General features: G+C 35.2%; 1 protein-coding gene across 10 annotated transcripts in view; it reads right to left on the bottom strand.

Annotated features, from left to right (window-relative positions):
* The window catches only part of RALGAPA1 (Ral GTPase activating protein catalytic subunit alpha 1), a 218,988-nt gene that overhangs the window by 37,908 nt on the left and 163,139 nt on the right, over positions 1 to 17,941 (bottom strand). For all 10 annotated transcript variants that reach the window (XR_014261120.1, XM_082451982.1, XM_082451981.1 and 7 more), the window contains 2 exons: positions 15,172 to 15,295; positions 6,508 to 6,663 (listed from right to left, as the gene is read on the bottom strand). Coding sequence is in view for 9 of the 10 variants with exons in the window: in XM_082451982.1 (XP_082308108.1) it covers positions 6,508 to 6,663; positions 15,172 to 15,295 (280 nt within the window). In the remaining variant the exon portion in view is untranslated. The remainder of the gene's footprint in view (positions 1 to 6,507; positions 6,664 to 15,171; positions 15,296 to 17,941) is intronic.

Below are 17,941 nucleotides of genomic sequence, written 5' to 3'. Positions count from 1 at the left end.
CATAATACTTTGTGCCTATTAAGATAGCTAATAACAAGTGTTGGCAAGGATGTGGAAAAACTGGAACTCGTGCATTGCTGGGAGAAATGTCAAATGGCACAGTCACTGTGGAAAACAGTTTGACAGTTCCTTTAGAAAGCTCAACATATAATTTCCATATTACCCAGCAATTCAACTCATAGGTCTATACCTAAAAGAACTGAAGACAGGGATTCAAACAAATACCTGCAGGACAATGTTCATTGCAGCATTATTCACAACAGCTAAAAAGTGGAAACAACCCAGTGTCTATTGATAGATAAATGGATAGACAAAATGTATACATGTATCATGGGATACTATTCAGCCATAAAAATGATGAAATTCTGACATGCTTTAACATCAATGAAGCTTGAAAACATTATGCTAAGTGAAATAAGACACAAAAGGACAAGTACTGTATGATTCCAACTTATATGAGGTATCTAGAACTGGAAAATTAAAAGAGAAAGAAAGAAAATTAGAGGTTACTAGGGGCTGGGTGGAGGGGTTAGTGGAGAGTTATTGTTAACGGATACAGAGTTTCTATTTGGGAGAATAAAGTTCTGAGATTTCCAGTTTGAAGCCTGGCATGTAAGGAGATTATAAGTTACCACTCTGTCCTAACAACAAGTAAAAAGCTAACAACTGAAGAATCAACTACAGTACTCTTCTTAGATCAGAGAATTGAGGTCATAGGGAAAACTGCTGCCCCAAAATTGGACAGACAGGCATATATGAAGAACAACAACTTAACAGAGCAGAAACCTCTGTAGGAACCAGTGCCAGAGTAGGAAAACCTGAAATGTAGTTGACAAACTGCCGGAGACTCAGTGTGAAGAAGAATGAGAGAATGAAAACGCATCAGAACCAGAGTCAGATATGGTAGGGATGTTGGAATTACAACTATGATTAATATGCTAAGGGAACTAATGGAAAAAGTTGTCAAAGTATGGATGGATGAACAGATGGATAATGTAAGCAGAGAGATGGACATTCTCAGAAAGAATCAAAAAGAAATGCTAGAGATAAAAAAAATATGTAAGTGAAATGAGGAAAGCCTCTGATGGGCTCATTAGTAAACTGGACATGGCTGAGGAAAGAATCTCTGAGCTTGAGGATATAACAATAGAAACTTCTAAAACTGAAAACCAAAGAGAAAAAGACCAAAAAAAAAAAAACCATAACAGAGTATCCAAGAACTGTGGGACAACCACAAAAAGTGTAGCATTTATGTATAGAAGGAGAAGAAAGAGAGAAAGAAACAGAAGAAATATTTGAAGCAATAAGGATTGAGAATTGCCCCAAATTAATGTTAGACACCTAAAAACAGATCCAGGAAGCTCAGAGAACACTAAGCAGGATAAATGGCCCCCAAACTACAACCAGGCATATCACATGCAAACTTCAGAAAATCACAGATGAAAAAATCTTGAGAAAAGCCAGAGGGGGGAAAAACATTTTACCTATGGAGGAGCAAAGATAAGGATTACATGTGACTTCTACTCAGAAATCATGCAAGCAAGAAGAGAGTGGAGTGAAATATTTAAGTGCTGAGAGAAAACTCTACTAATCTAGAATTCTGTACCCTGTGAAATTATCCTTCAAAAGTAAAGAAGAATAAAGACATTCTCAGACAAACAAAAATTGAGGGAATTTGCTGCCAGTAGACCCGCCTTACAAGAAATGCCTTTTCAGAGGGAAGGAAAACAATATAGGAAAGAAATTCAGATCTACATATAGAAAGGAAGAGCATCGGAGAATCAATAGTTGAAGGCAAAATAAAAATTTAATTTTCTTATTCTTAATCTAACACATAACAGTTTGTTCAAGATTATAAATGGCAACAATGTATTTGATAATGTATGCTTATGTATACACATGGTTATGTATAAGTGAAATAAATGATAGCAATGACACAAGGGATAGGAGGGAAGAATTAGGCATACTGTGCTATTATAAGGTACTTGCAGTGAACCAGTATAGTATTATTTGAAAGTGGACTTAGATTAGTTGTAAATGTATAGTACAAACTCTAGGGCAAGAACTGGAAAAAAATTTAAAAAGAAAAATATATAAATGATATGCTAAGAAAGGAGAGAAGATGGAATCGTAAAATGCTCAATTATAACCACAAATGGCAGAAAAAATGTAAAATAATCCAATTATATTAATGATCACTTTAAATGTCAATGGTCCAAATACACAGAGATTGTCAGAGCGGATCAAAAAAAACAAGCCCCAACTGTGTGGGGCTTGAAACCAACTTTACAAGAAACCAACTTTAAATATAAAGATACATATAGATTAAAAGTAAAGGGATGGAGAAAGATATACCATGATACCACTAATAAGAAAGCAGGAGTAGCTATACTAATTTTAGACAGAGCACACTTCAGAGCAAGGAAAGTTATCAGGGATAAAGAGTGGCATAATCTAATGATTAAGAGGTCAGTATTCCAAGAAGACGTAACCAATCCTTAAGGTGTATATGCCTAACAACAGAGTGCCAAAATATGTGACTCAAAAACTGATAGAACTGCAAGGAAAATAAAAGAATCCACTATTATAGTTGGAGACTTTAATACCCCTCTCAGAAAAGGAGAGATCCAAGCAGGCAGAAAATTGGTAAGGATATAGTTGAACTCAGCAGCTCCATCAATCAACTGAATATAATTGACATTCATAGACTATTTCATTCAGCAATAGCAGATCACACATTCTTCCCAGACTCACATGGAACATTCACCAGATAGACTACATCTGGGCCATAAAACACACCTTAACAAATTTAAAAAAATAGAAATCATATGATGTCTGCTCTCAGACCACGATGGAATTAAACTAGAAATCAATAACAAAAAGATAGCTGGTAAAAGCCCAAAATATTTGGAAATTGAACAACACAGTTCTAAGTAACACATGGGTCAAAGAATTCTCATGAGAAAATAAAAAATATTTTGAACCAAGTGAAAATGAAAAAGTTCTGGAAATGGATACTTGTGATGGTTGTACAACACTGTAAATGTACTTTATACCAAAGAACTGTACATTTAAAAATGGTTAAAGTGATAAATTTTGTTTTATATATATTTTTCCACAATAAAAAAATTTCTATACTTATAGATGAAATAAACTATTAGTGTTCAAGGTTTAATCCCTCAACATTCTCTAATAAATCCAGTACTTAAACATTTCACCATTTAAGGGTATAATTTTAATTAGAACTCAACCATTTAACAATTCTTAAATGGTGTTATCTCCAAAATTAATTTTGCTATGATAATGGATTGTTAAACATCCATTTCAGACTCTTCTTAAATAATTAAGGACAGACCTTTGTGACTGTTGTGAAGGAAATAAGAAATCTTACTTATTTGAGATATTTCTACAAAGGCTGCAGGAATAAAATTTCAAGTACCTTTTAACCATCAGGTTTAATATACTGAAGTAAAAATATCCTGATATAAGTTTCATTAAAAAAAAATTTCAACAAAAAATGATATACTTTGTTCTGCTCTTATATTTGCAATTGAAAATACTATTAATTTTAGACTCTTTTGAAAAGGAAATGAGGGTTTTCTTTTGCTCCGGGGTTTGAAAGTTGTATCCATGGAGCCATGAAAATGAGGATCACTGCCAAGTCCTAATGTTTAAAATAATTTATCTTTTGGCACTATACTCATAATTGCCTCTAATTTGAGTATGGCTTATTTTCATACAAATTTAAAATGAGGTGATGGAAGAAAGTGCTTAATTGAAGGTTTTTTTAAATTTTATTTTAACATCTTTATTGGAGTATAATTGCTTTACAATGGTGTGTTAGTTTCTGCTTTATAACAAAGTGAATCAGTTATACATATACATATGTTCCCATATCTCTTCCCTCTTGCGTCTCCCTCCCTCCCAACCTCCCTATCCCACCCCTCTAGGTGATCACAAAGCACCAAGCTGATCTCCCTGTGCTATGCGGCTGCTTCCCACTAGCTATCTATTTTACGTTTGGTAGTGTATATATGTCCATGCCGCTCTCTCACTTTGTCACAGCTTACCCTTCCCCCTCCCCATATCCTCAAGTCCATTCTCTAGTAGGTCTGTGTCTTTATTTCTGTCTGACCCCTAGGTTCTTCATGACCTTTTTTTTTTTTCCTTAGATTCCATATATATGTGTTAGCATACGGTATTTGTTTTTCTCTTTCCGACTTACTTCACTCTGTATGACAGACTCTAGGTCCATCCACCTCACTACAAATATCTCAATTTCATTTCTTTTTATGGCTGAGTAATATTCCACTGTATATATGTGCCACATCTTCTTTATCCATTCATCCGATGATGGACACTTAGGTTGCTTCCATGTCCTGGCTATTGTAAACAGAGCTGCAATGAACATTGTGGTACATGACTCTTTTTGAATTATGGTTTTCTCAGGGTATATGCCCAGTAGTGGGATTGCTGGGTCGTATGGTAGTTCTATTTGTAGTTTTTTAAGGAAACTCCATACTGTTTTCCATAGTGGCTGTATCAATTTACATTCCCACCAACAGTGCAAGAGTGTTCCCTTTTCTCCACACCCTCTCCAGCATTTATTGTTTCTAGAGTTTTTGATGATGGCCATTCTGACCAGTGTGACATGATATCTCATTGTAGTTTTGATTTGCATTTCTCTAATGATTAATGATGTTGAGCATTCTTTCATGTGTTTGTTGGCAATCTGTATATCTTCTTTGGAGAAATGTCTATTTAGGTCTTCTGGACATTTTTGGATTGGGTTGTTTGTTTTTTTGTTATTGAGCTGCATGAGCTGCTTGTAAATCTTGGAGATTAATCCTTTGTCAGTTGCTTCATTTGCAAATATTTTCTCCCATTCTGAGGGCTGTCTTTTGGTCTTGTTTATGGTTTCCTTTGCTGTGCAAAAGCTTTTCAGTTTCATTAGGTCCCATTTGTTTATTTTTGTTTTTATTTCCATTTCTCTAGGAGGTGGGTCAAAAAGGATCTTGCTGTGATTTATGTCATAGAGTGTTCTGCCTATGTTTTCCTCTAAGAGTTTGATAGTGTCTGGCCTTACATTTAGGTCTTTAATCCATTTTGAGTTTATTTTTGTGTATGGTGTTAGGGAGTGTTCTAATTTCATACTTTTACATGTACCTGTCCAGTTTTCCCAGCACCACTTATTGAAGAGGCTGTCTTTTCTCCACTGTATATTCTTGCCTCCTTTATCAAAGATAAGGTGACCATATGTGCGTGGGTTTATCTCTGGGCTTTCTATCCTGTTCCATTGATCTATATTTCTGTTTTTGTGCCAGTACCATACTGTCTTGATTACTGTAGCTAACTGAAGTTTTAACGAAGTTTTACTCCAATCCAACTCTTCACCATTTTCTTGTCAGTATTCATGTCTCATTCTGTACTTCTAAAAACCACATGCCAAGATATTCTATAGCAAATCTGTTACTAAATATACTTACTTTCCTACACATCAATTACCTCCACCTTTACTACACATTCCAATCTAATCAGCATCCATATATTAGTTGTTCTAACCATTACTCATTTAGTAGGCAATTTCTAACAGTATTCTAAAATGTAAACAAAAGGCATCAAGGGTACTGAATCAATCTTACAAAATATTTGAGAGGAATTCTGAAGTTCCTTTTCAAAAGAGTATAAGGATAACACTGTTTTCATAGGCTATTAATGAAGTGTGAAGAGATTCGATATCAGGCAACATGATAACAGAGTATCAAGTAAAATGATCTATGATATTAAGTTGGTTACATTCAGCAGTAGTTTTGAATAAATTGAGGAGTAGGAAGAAGAAGAGAAGATAAAGAAATGTTGGACAAGGTTTCACTTTAAGAAAATGTTTCTCCCTAAAAAAATTAAACATGGATTGGACACACACAACTTTATTCTGAGGTATGTCTGTGTCACTAGAGTGATTTTTGAATGCTGGTGCTGGCTACAGCAAAATGGTGGTGTAGGTTTTAAAAGACATGGGCCATCAGAACCATTCCACTATATCTCTCATAAATATTCTAAGGCAGTAAAATCTATTTTAATGAATTAATGCTTATTTTATCTGCTATATTAGTTTTAGTTAAAATTTATGAGAGAGCACGTTATATTTTAAGTGATTTGTAATAATTTACATTTTAATTTTTTTCCTCTCCCTCAATCAATATAAACGTTATATCTCTCTGTATGTGGGGTCTTGAATTATAATTTCACCAATCTGAACATATACAGAAGTTTTTCAATTTGTCAGATGCCCATTTTCTTGAAGGCAAATGCTTTGTTAAGACTATAACTTTCAATCATATCATTAAGGAAAACAGAGTTTACTGTGCAATAATACTGTTTCTGAAGACACTACTGGGTGAAGAATGGAGTACTCAGAAATAGTTCTTGATCAATTAGATGACTTGCTTACATATTTTATGTATTACTAAGATTTTAACTCTGAGCACTTTTTTTCTTAGCACTTACTTTTTTGGTCAAAGAGTCATCAGAATCAGAAGGCATTCTTGTTGATACGTGAAATATTACTTCAACTGTAGAGGTAGCAAAATATGGTGTGGTCAATCCAGTGCTTTTATTTCTTTGTAGTCCTCCCATGAAACCGCAATGGTTTGTAAGATTTACCTAGAAGCAATGAAAAGACACATAATATTAATTAACAAAACAAAACTAAAAACCTCACTATGGAAAAAGACTCAAATTTCTCACTTTGCAAAACACATGAGGAATGACGTCTTCTGCATGTTATCAACTATGGCTTGACCCAGAATTATTAGTTAGAGCTATTCAATTCACACTGGTAGATTTTCTTAAGTATTTGAGGGTCCCTAATTAGCAGGAACTAATTAGCAAAGAAATCAATCGCTGTGCACTATGCATCTCTTGTTAGGTTACGAGGTGCTAAATGGTAACGGCTGTGGGAGACGCCGAGGGCAGAGAGTAGAAACCAAGTGGCAAAAATCGCGACTGGAAATGATTTGGGGATAAGTTAAAACAGTAATGTCACTTTGATAAAATGATTAATTGTGTCATATTTACTCATCGAAATTGGCTTCCCAATTATTAGTACCTATCATAGCTCAGAACAAAAATACAAAAATGTAGAACTTAACTACACTTCAAATGCATTAAAAAAACTACAAATTAATCTGTGCAAAGTCTTTTAAATCTCCTTTTTTCCTGATTATAAATATGATATATTTACTATCAGGGTCGTTGCACTGGACGATATCCCCTGGACTTGTTTGATGCACAGAAGCCAGCAACTTGTGTTCATTGTAGAAAATCAAAGAAATATTGTAAAGAAAAAACAAAATTTAAACACTGCTTGAAACCAGATATGCACCTGCTTGTAAAAAACAAAATATAAATATGTGAAAAAGTGGAAACCTATAAAAACAAATTTCTGCACCGTGTGAACTGAACACATCCCAACTATCAATATCAGTTACTAATGGCTGAATGTATGAATAACAAGTTAGTTTTTATGCCATTACTACAAGATTTCCTCAATCATTTATATTTTAAATTTATTTTTTAACTCAGTAATACATTCATACAATTAAAAGTTCAAAAGATACAGCAAAATTTTTCCTTCCATATCTCTCATCTCTAGCTACTCAGTTCCACTCCAAGAAAGCAATTTAAGTATGCTTCCAAAAATGTTCTCTATATACAATTAAATTTTTAAAGGTATGTATGCACATATACACATGTATGTATGTACACCTGTGCACACACAACACGGATACACAATGTTCTGCACCTTGCTTTTTTGCATTTAAAATAGCTTGAAAAATACTCCTTATTAGTAAGTAAAGAGCCTTCTCATTTTTTTTTCATGGCTTCACAAAGTCCCTTTTCTTGATGTACAATAATTTAACTAGCGCTCTACTTGACGGATATTTAGGCTTTCCCAATCTTTTGCTATCACAGTCAATGCTACGATGAATAACACTGAACACATGTCATGCTGCATTTGTGAAAGTAGATCTGTAGGACAGATAGTCAAAAGTGGAAATGTAAGTCAAAGGGCATGTGCACTTCTAATTCTGAAACCGACTACCAAATTGCTCTCCATAGATGGTACCAACAGTGCATGAGAGTGCCTGTTTCTCTCATATGCTCTCAAATATATTATCAAACTTTATGACCTTTGCTAATCTCTTAGGTTAAAAAATGGTATCTTAGTATATATTTTTGTTCTGTTTTGTTTTAGTGAGAAAGTTATTTACTTTCAGGTCAATTCTCTGATTATGTAAAGGAGAAAGTCTCAGTTTAGTGCTCCTTTGCTATAAATAATTCTGTAACAGTTGCAGATCTCTATTTTTTAATTAAATGTTTTATCTGGAGGTAATTATAGATTTACACAAAGTTTTAAGAAATAATAGAGATCCTATGTAACCTTTACCCAGATTCCCCAATGCAAATTCATATTATAACCAGGATACTGATATTGACATGATTCAGAGACAACATTTTCATCACCACAAGGATTCCGTGTTGCCCTGTTACATGAGCAACACTCACTTCCGTCCTACCCTACCCTCCTTTTTAACCCCTGGCAATCACCAACCTGTTCTTTACTACTAAAACTGTCATTCCAAGAATGTTATATAAGTGGAATTATATGGCATGTAACCTTTCCAAGCATTTGGAGATTTTGCCATTATCTTTCTGTTCATGATTTCAAGTTTGATCCTACTGTATATGGAGAAAACACTGTATGATTTCAATGCTTTTAAACTTGCTGAAGTTTGTTTTAATGGCCCATATATGGCCTATCTTGGTATATGTTCCATGGGCACTTGAAAATAATATGTATTATGGTATTGGTGGGTGGAGTGTTCTATAAATGGCAATTAGATCCTGTTGGTTGGTGGTGGTGTTGAGTCCTTCTATATACTTGCTGATTTTCTGTCTACTTCTTTCAGTTGTTGAGAGGGGGGTGAAATCTCCATTTATAATTGTGAATTTGTCTATTTCTTCTTTCAGTTCTATCAGCTTTGCTTCACATATTTTGCAGTTCTGTTGTTTGCTGCACACACATTTAGGATTGTTAAGTCTTCTTAGTGGACTGACCCTTTTATCACTGTTATATAATGTCCCCCCATCTCTGGTAGTTTTCTTGCTCTGAAGCCTACCTTACGTAATATTAATTCAGCCACTCTGGCGTTCCTTTGATTAAGGTTTGCACAATATAATTTTTTCTATCCATTTACTTTCTACCAGCCTATATTGTTATATTTGATGTGAGTTTCTTTCACAAAGCACATAGGTGAGTCACGTTTTTTAATCCACTCTGCCATTTTTATTTTTTTATATTTATTTATTTATTTATTTTTGGCTATGTTGGGTCTTCATTGCTGCATGCGGGCTTTCTTTAGTTGTGGCGAGTGGGGGCTACTCTTCGTTGCGGTGCGTGGGCTTCTCATTGCGGTGGCTTCTCCTGCTGTGGAGCACGGGCTCTAGGTGCACGGGCTTCAGTAGTTGTGGCTTGTGGGCTCCAGAGCACAGGCTCAGTAGTTGTGGCGTATGGGCTTAGTTGCTCCGTGGCATGTGGGATCTTCCTGGCCCAGGGCTCGAACCCGTGTCCCTTGCACTGGCAGGCGGATTCTTAACCACTGCGCCACTAGGGAAGCCCCACTCTGCCAATTTTTAATTGGTATATTTACATCATTCATATTTCTTGTAATGACTGATACATTAGAGCTTAAGCTCACCATTTTATTTTTTGTTTTCTGTTTATTTTCTGTTTTATTTTTCTTGCCCCCTATGGGTTACTTGAACATATTCTAGAATTCCATTTTTATTTATCATTTTTTGAGTGTACTTTTGTTATATGTTTTTTACTGGTTGTTCTTGGTATTATACTATATGTACATACCTTATCACAGTCTACTGATGTTGTCATTTTACCAGTTTGAGTGAAATATAGAAACCCTACCTCACTTTATGTCCTTTTACCCTCCCTTGTTTGTAATATAATTGCCATTAATATTTTCATGGCATTACATTTATTTATTTCTTTTTTTGCAGCATGCAGGATCTCAGTTCCCCGACCAAGGATCGAACCCGTGCCCCCGGTATTGGGAGCGTGAAGTCTTAACCACTGGACTGCCAGGGAAGTCCCTGGCATTACATTTAGAAACACATCAGGTAGTAAAATAATTTTTGCATCAACCATCAAACATAATTAAGAAAACTCGAGAGGAGAAGTAAATTTAGTGTATTTACCCATATTTTTTCTTTCCATGCTCTTTCTTCCTGATGTTCCAAAGTTCCTGCTATCATTTCATTTCTGTTAACAGAACTTCTATCAGTGGTTCTTTTAGGGCACGTCTGCGGGCAACAAATTCTCTAAGTTTTCCTTCATCTGAGAATGTTGTGCTTCATTCCTTAGCTAACTACAGGATTCTGGGTTGACAGTTTTTTTCTTTTAACACTTGAAAAATATTATGTCACCTCCTCTGGCCACCACAGTTTCTGATGAGAAATTCACTATCATTCTAATTGTACCCATATAGATAGGTACAAGTTTCCTCTGGATACTTCTGAAATTTTTTTGCCTTTAGTTTTCAGAAGTTTAATTACAATGTGTCTTAGTATGGATCTCTTTCCATATATCCTATTTGGTTTTCACCAGGTTCTTCGATCTGTAGCTTTATTAGCTTTATTTCTCTTGCCAAATTCGGGAAGTTCTCAACATTATCTCTCAAAGTAGTCTTCAGACCCAATCTCTTTATCCTCTCCTTCTGGGACTCACAATAACAGGAATGTTAGATTTTTTTGTCATAGTCCCACAGGTCTGTTCATTGCTCTGTTCACCGTCTTTATGTCTATTCTCTCTCTGCTGTCCAGATTAACTTTTACTGTTCTAGGCTCCAATTTACTAATTTTTTCTGTACCCTCATTTCCACCTGACTCTGTTGCTGGGCCAATCTACTGAGTTTTTTATTTCAGTTATTGTATTTTCAATTCTAAAATTTCCATTTATCTTGTATTTCTTTGCACAAACTTTCTATTTTTCATTTGTTTCAACTGTGTTCCTAATTGCTTGTTGAAGCATTTCTAATATAGTCACTTTAAAATCTTTGTCATCTTGGTGTTGGCATCTATTGCCTTCTTTTCATTCAGTTTGAGACCTTCCTGGTTCTTGGTATAATTTTTGGTTGAAGCCTGGACATTTTCATATTACAAGACCATGAATCTTATTTAAACCTTCTGTTTTAGTTGGCTGTTTTGCGACACAGCTCCAGAGAAGCAGGGGCTTTCAGCCTCATTATGGCCAGGTGGAGGTAGGAGTTCTGACTTCCTTTGTGGTAGCCACTGACACAGCAGTGGAGGTGGTCTCATTATCACTGGGTGATGATGAAGGGCCTAATTCTCCACTAGACCTCCTCTGACTCCAGTGTAGAGGGGGAGGGGCACCTCATTATGCCTGGGTGGGGCCGAAATTCCAGGTTCCTCATGTAGTCTCCACTGACACTGTGGTGTTAGACATGGATGGGGGACTTGTTACCAGTTGGCAGAGATGAAACTCTTAGCTTTCTGTTTGGTCTTCTCTGATACTATCTTACTCCAGGGTGATGTTCGGGATGCCTCATTATAGTCATTTATTTATTGACTGATTGATTGATTTTTGGCCGCGTTGGGTCTTCATTGCTGCACACGGGCTTTCTCTAGTTGCGGTGAGCGGGCTTCTCATTGCAGTGGCTTCTCTTGTTGCGGAGCATGGGCTCTAGGCGCGTGGGCTTCAGTAGTTGTGGCACGTGGGCTCAGTAGCTGTGGCTCGCAGGTTCTAGAGCGCAGGCTCAGTAGTTGTGGTGCACAGGCTTAGTTGGTCCGCGGCATGTGGAATCTTCCCAAACCAGGGCTCGAACCCGTGTCCCCTGAACTGGCAGGTGGATTCTTAACCACTGTGTCACCAGGGAATTCCCCTCATTATAGTCTTGTAAGGGTAGAAGTCTAGGCTTCCTAACCCACTTTTGTTGTCAGGGGTGGGGATGAGGGTCACAGTATTTTCTATGGTGTTTGGTTGGCGTAGAGCAGTTACTGTTTAAATGTTTTCTATCTTTCCAGGTTGCTCCTTTCCTGATCCTTTGGTTAGAGTGGGCTTTTGTTGGGATTTTTTTTGTCCCGCGCTTGTTGATATTTCTAGGTTGCTGGCTTCTTCAACTCCAAGTCCAAGATATATGAGGCAAAAAGAAAACCTGAGAACTCACCATCATGTCATTCCTTGGTCCTAAAGTCCTGTTGGTCTATCTCCTTTTCTCCACCTTTCAGAGTCTTCTTATGTTTGTTTTACATGTAATGTCCAGGGTTTTTGTTGTACTTAGTGTGAGGAATAGGGAGAGTGTATCTACTTGATCTTCCCAGAAGTGAGAGTTCCCATTGCACAACTTAGTAGACTTTAGTATATTCACAGATAAGTACAATCATCACTACAGTCAATTTTATAACATTTTCATCACTTAAAAAGAAACACTATATACCCTTTAGCTGTCACCATAATATTCCCTCATCCTTGCAACCAGACCTAAGCAACAAATAATGTGCTTTACATAGCTATATAATACCTCTTGTAGATATTTCATATAAATGGATACATGATGTTTGTGACTGGTTTCTTTCATTTACCATGTTTCTAAGGTACATCCACACTGTAGCACATGTCAGTACTTCATTCCTCTTTATGGCTAAATACCATTATGTGGATATACCGCATTATGTTTATCCATCTGAATAATGCTGCTATAAATATTCATGTAAAAGTTTTTGTGCAGACATACATTTTCATTCCCCTTGGGTGTATACCTAAAAGTGGAACTTCTGGTCATATTCAATGATTTACTGTTTGATGAGCTGCCAGATCATTTTCCACAGTGGCTGCACCATTTCACATTCCTACTAGCAGTATATGAGGGTTCAGATTACTCTGAATCCTAGCCTACAGTTGTTATTACCTGACTTTTTGATTCTAGCCAACCTAATGGGTGTGAAGTGGTATCTCACTGTGATTTTGATTTCCATTTCTCTGATAATGATGTCGAACATTTTTTCAGGTACTTACTGACCATCTGTATATCTTCTTTGGAAAAATGTTTATTCCGATCCTTTGGCCATTTTTAAATTGGGTTGCCTTCTAATTATTGATTTGGATGAGTTCTCTGTATATTTTAGATACAAGTCCCTTATCACATATATGACTTGCAATTATTTTCTCCAATTCTGTGGGTTATCTTTTCACTTTGTTAATGGTGTCCTTTGATGCACAAAAGTTTAAATTTTGATGAAGTCCAATTTATTTATTTTCCTTTGTTGCTCATGTTTTAGTGTCATATCTAAGAATACCTTTTGTTAGTTATGTCTCAATAAAGCTGGAAAAAAAGAATCCACTGCCAAATTCAAGGTCATAAAGATTTACCCCTATATTGTCTTCTAAGAATTTTACAATTTTAGCTCTTACATTTAGGTCTTTGATCCATTTTGAGTTAATTTTTGTATATAGTGTGAGGTAAGATTCCAACTTCATTCTTTTGCTTGCAGCTATCCAGCTACTCCAACACCATCTGTTGAAAGGACTTTCTCCACTGGATGGTCTTGGCACCCTTGTTGAAAATCAGTTGACAACAGACATGTGGGTTTATTTCTGGAATCTCAATTCTATTTCATTAATTGATATATGTATCCTTAGTGCAAGTAACTCGCTGTTTGGTTAGAGCTGCTTTGTACTAAGTTTTGAAATCAGGAAGTGTGAGTAGTCCTAATTTGTTCTTTTTCAAATGTCCCTTGCTTTTACTAATACTTTTCTAGTTTGTTTTTTTAACAGGACATATATTTATAACATTTCTTTACACTTTCCAAACCACGTTCACATACATAATCTCAAATGAACTTCATATTATATATCTGTTGGGTAAAAAAGCATACTGCTTTTGACAAATAAGCAAAAGGCCAAGGGAGCTCAAGTAACTCAGTGAAATAGCAGGTTAGATAAGCTATAAAAATACATATTGAATGCTAAAGGTTTATGCATTGGACACTGTGCAAGGACTGGGATTTAAAAAGAAAAACCAGGAAGATGAAAGAGCCTGCCCTATAGGAACTTACAGTCTAGTGCAGTGGTCTTCAATAATTTTGCTCATGTACTCTCTACAAGAATATTGAGAAACTATGTATTAAATTGACAACTACGATGAAAATTGTCATCATAAGTTTAAGCTGTTACAAAAGATACAATTTCCAGTATACTGTATGTTATATCTATATACTTTAAATATATTTTCATCAAAATCTTAGAGCACAAATTTGGCTAATATATATAAAATGTCTGCTATTAATGACAAATCAATCAGCCACATCAAATTCACTTTCTGTTAGAACATGTCTGACTCATAATTTTACAATTTAAATAAACATACTAATACAAATCTCTATGACAAACACCTCACTTCTGAGTTATAATTCTAAGATAGGCAGATTTGGTTCAGGAACTTCAACATGAGTTGGTTGCCGGGATGACATAAAGTACAGCACCTTTCAATATTTCCTGCTTTGCCATTAGAGACACTCTCTCTCAGGAACACGCCCTCTTGAATGAACTGTCCCTTTTTTGGTGCCAAGCATTCCAGGGCAATGTAGGATTCAGGTGAGTAACAGGTATGCCTTTCTTTTACAAAGACGAAGAACAGAAGAGGAGAGGCAAGAGACTGTAGAAGGGTTCTCAGGAATTAATTGTACTAAAGTTGAGGATCTAGAAACTTATCTCCTCAAAACTAACCTAGCCGACATGCCCCCTAGAATCCTTGGGATAGCCCTAGGATATTCATATCTTCGTTTGAAGATCACTAGTCCAGCGGTCGGTCACAACTGTGAGGAAAATCCAGATCTTTTAAGTCTATGAGTTTAGCACACTCTGACAATACAGTGAATGATAAAACAGTCAAAAATTTTCCAAGTCCCAACTGCTGCTGTCTTTGTAGATGAGATATAAGGCAGAAACAATATCAAACCCATTGTTATGTTGTTGAGTCTCCTAAAATAATGCTTCTAAAATAAGCTAGAAAGAAAAAGAAAACCACTCCTTCCAAATAGAAATAAAATGATATTTGTATAATTTAAAAACAATACCTCCCAACCAAGACCAGCTACAAAATCTTCATATGCTTGACTTCCTCCTGTATTGGTGAGAATGGAATGTTTGTCTTCTTGTCCTTCAGCAACATAAAATACTGCAATCTTGTGCGTCTCTCGGCTACAAAACAAAAGATTTCACCATTCACTTAATCATTAATTTATCCATTCATTCATCCAATAATTAACTTCTAAATATGTGGCAATAAAAAGATGAAAATGAATTAAACCTTATAATCTACTAAGGGAGACAAGTAATTATAAGTAAAAAATTATAAAAGTTACAAAATTGCACCCGGAACAGAAGAAAAGGATGATTACTTCTGACTGAGAAACAGAGAGAAACTTAAAGGAGAAGGTAATATTAAGCTGGGTGAAGGTAAGTAAGATTTGACATATTAAGGAGAGAAAGTATCAGGAAAGACACACAGGTGTGAATGCACAAAGCATCTGAAGAGCTGCCTGTTGTGCAATGTGGCTGAATCCCAGAGTTAAAAGGACTGTGTTTTAGAAATAAAATTAAGGAGGAGTACAGAGATGAGTGAGAAATGATCCATTTCTCCAAAGTACTTATAAGAAATGTATACACAAATATTATAAAACTGTATGGAGTAACTGACAAGTTCTTAGACATTTTAGTTTTAGTTCTCCCTAAAATTAAAAATGCTCATAAAAGCAAATTTCTTGTATGAAATTTGGCTTTCCAAGCTAACTAGAAACTAAACAATGACCCAAGCAAACAACAACCACCAATTTACTTTTGATTCAAAGACACAAAGTAGAAAGTAAAAGAAATAGACGAAGATGCTATGCAAACAGTAACCAAGAGGGCCAGCGTAGCTATATTAATATTAAACTTGTAAATAAAAATGTTATAGGTAGTTCACAGAGACACATCCTGGGGTGGAGTGGGGGTTGGTTTGGGTAGGTGGGGTTCCTTTTTCCTTTCTGTGTATGTCATTAATCTGACAATTCTCACTCCTCCCCACTGGCCTGTCCCCATTCCTCGTATTTGTACGGTTCAAGCAATAAAGACACTCATTTCAGGAAAAAAAGTTATAAAAGATAAAGATATATTTCATAATGTTAAAGGTCCTTATAACAGGAAGATATGAAAATTAAAAACATATGCACCCAACAACAGAGCTTCAAAATACATGAAGCAAAATCAGACAGAATTGAAGGCAGAAATAGCTATTTCTATAATCATAGCTGGAGACTTCAATACCTCACTTTCAATAATGGACAAACAACTAAGAGAATATCAACAAGGAAACAGAAGACTTGAATAATAGTATATACATACCTAAAGAACACTCCACCCAACAGTAGCAGAAAAACACATTCTCCTCAAGCAAACCTCGAATATCTTTCAGGATAGACCATATGGTAGGCCACAGAACAAGCCTCAATACATTTGAAATAACTGAAACCATGCAAAGCATGTTTTCTAATCATAATAGAATAAAATTAGAAATCAATAAAAGAAGAAAATTTACAAATATGTAGAAATGAAAAGATGTACTCCTAAATAAGTGATAAGTCAAAGAATAAATCTCAAGGAAAATTAGAAAAAAAACTTAGAGATGAATGAAAATGAAAATATAATACAACAAAACTGATGGCATGCAGGTAAAGCAGGGCTCATTGGTAAATTTATGGACATAAATGCCTATATTAAAAAAAAGAAAAAGATCTCACATCAAAAACTAAACCTTCCACCTTAAGAAACTAGAAAAAGAAGAGCAACTAAACTCAAAGCAAGCAGAAAGAGGACAATAATAAAGACTAGTGTGGAAATAAATGAAACAGAACAGAAAAACAGGAGAAAAATTTTAAATTGGTTCTTTGAGATGTTAAACAAAATCAACCTATAGCCAGAATGAGCAAGAAAAAAAAGACTCAATTTACTAAAATCAGGAATGAAAGGAGAGACATCACTACATACCGTATAGAAACAAAAAGGATTATTAAGGAATACTATCAACAATTGTATGCCCAAAATTAGATTATTAGATTAAACGGACAAATTCTTAGAAAGACACAAATTACTAAAACCAACTCAAGGGAAAATAGGATATCAGAAGAGTTCAATAACAACTAAACAAACTGAATTAGTAATCTGATTGAAAAGGAAGTAGTAAAACTACTTCCACTTGCAGATGAGATGATTCTGTGTATAGAAAATCCTAAGGAATCCACTAAAAAGCTATTAGAGCTAATAAATGACTTCAGAAAGGATTCAGGATATAATATCAACATACGAAAATCAACTGTATTTTTATAAACTAACATGAACAATCCAAAAACAAAATTAAGAAAGCTATTTCTTTTATAATAGCATCAAAAATAATAAAAATACTTAGGTATATATTTAACAAAAGTACACAACTTATACTCTGAAAGCTACATTGTTGAAAAAAATTGAAGATCTTAAAAAAAAAATCCCATATTCATGGACTGAAAAACTTAATATTGTTAAGATAATATTTCCCAAATTGATCTACAAATTTAATGCAAGTGCTACCAAAGTCCCAGCTCCCTTTTTTTGTAGAAATTGATAAGCTGATCCTAAAATTCACAGGAAAATGCAAAAAATCCCAAACAGCCAAAATAATCTTGAAAAAGAAGAACAAAGTCAGAGGACTCATAATTCCCAATTTTAAAACCTACTACAAAACTACAGCAGTCAATGGACTGTGGTACTACCACAGCAGAAACATATAGCTCTATATGGAATATAATCTTGGGTCCTGAAATAAACCTT

The sequence above is a fragment of the Balaenoptera physalus genome (genome assembly GCF_965194825.1).
Source record: "Balaenoptera physalus genome assembly, chromosome: 2".
Taxonomy (NCBI): domain Eukaryota; kingdom Metazoa; phylum Chordata; class Mammalia; order Artiodactyla; family Balaenopteridae; genus Balaenoptera; species Balaenoptera physalus.
This window is presented reverse-complemented; position numbering and strand designations above follow the sequence as displayed.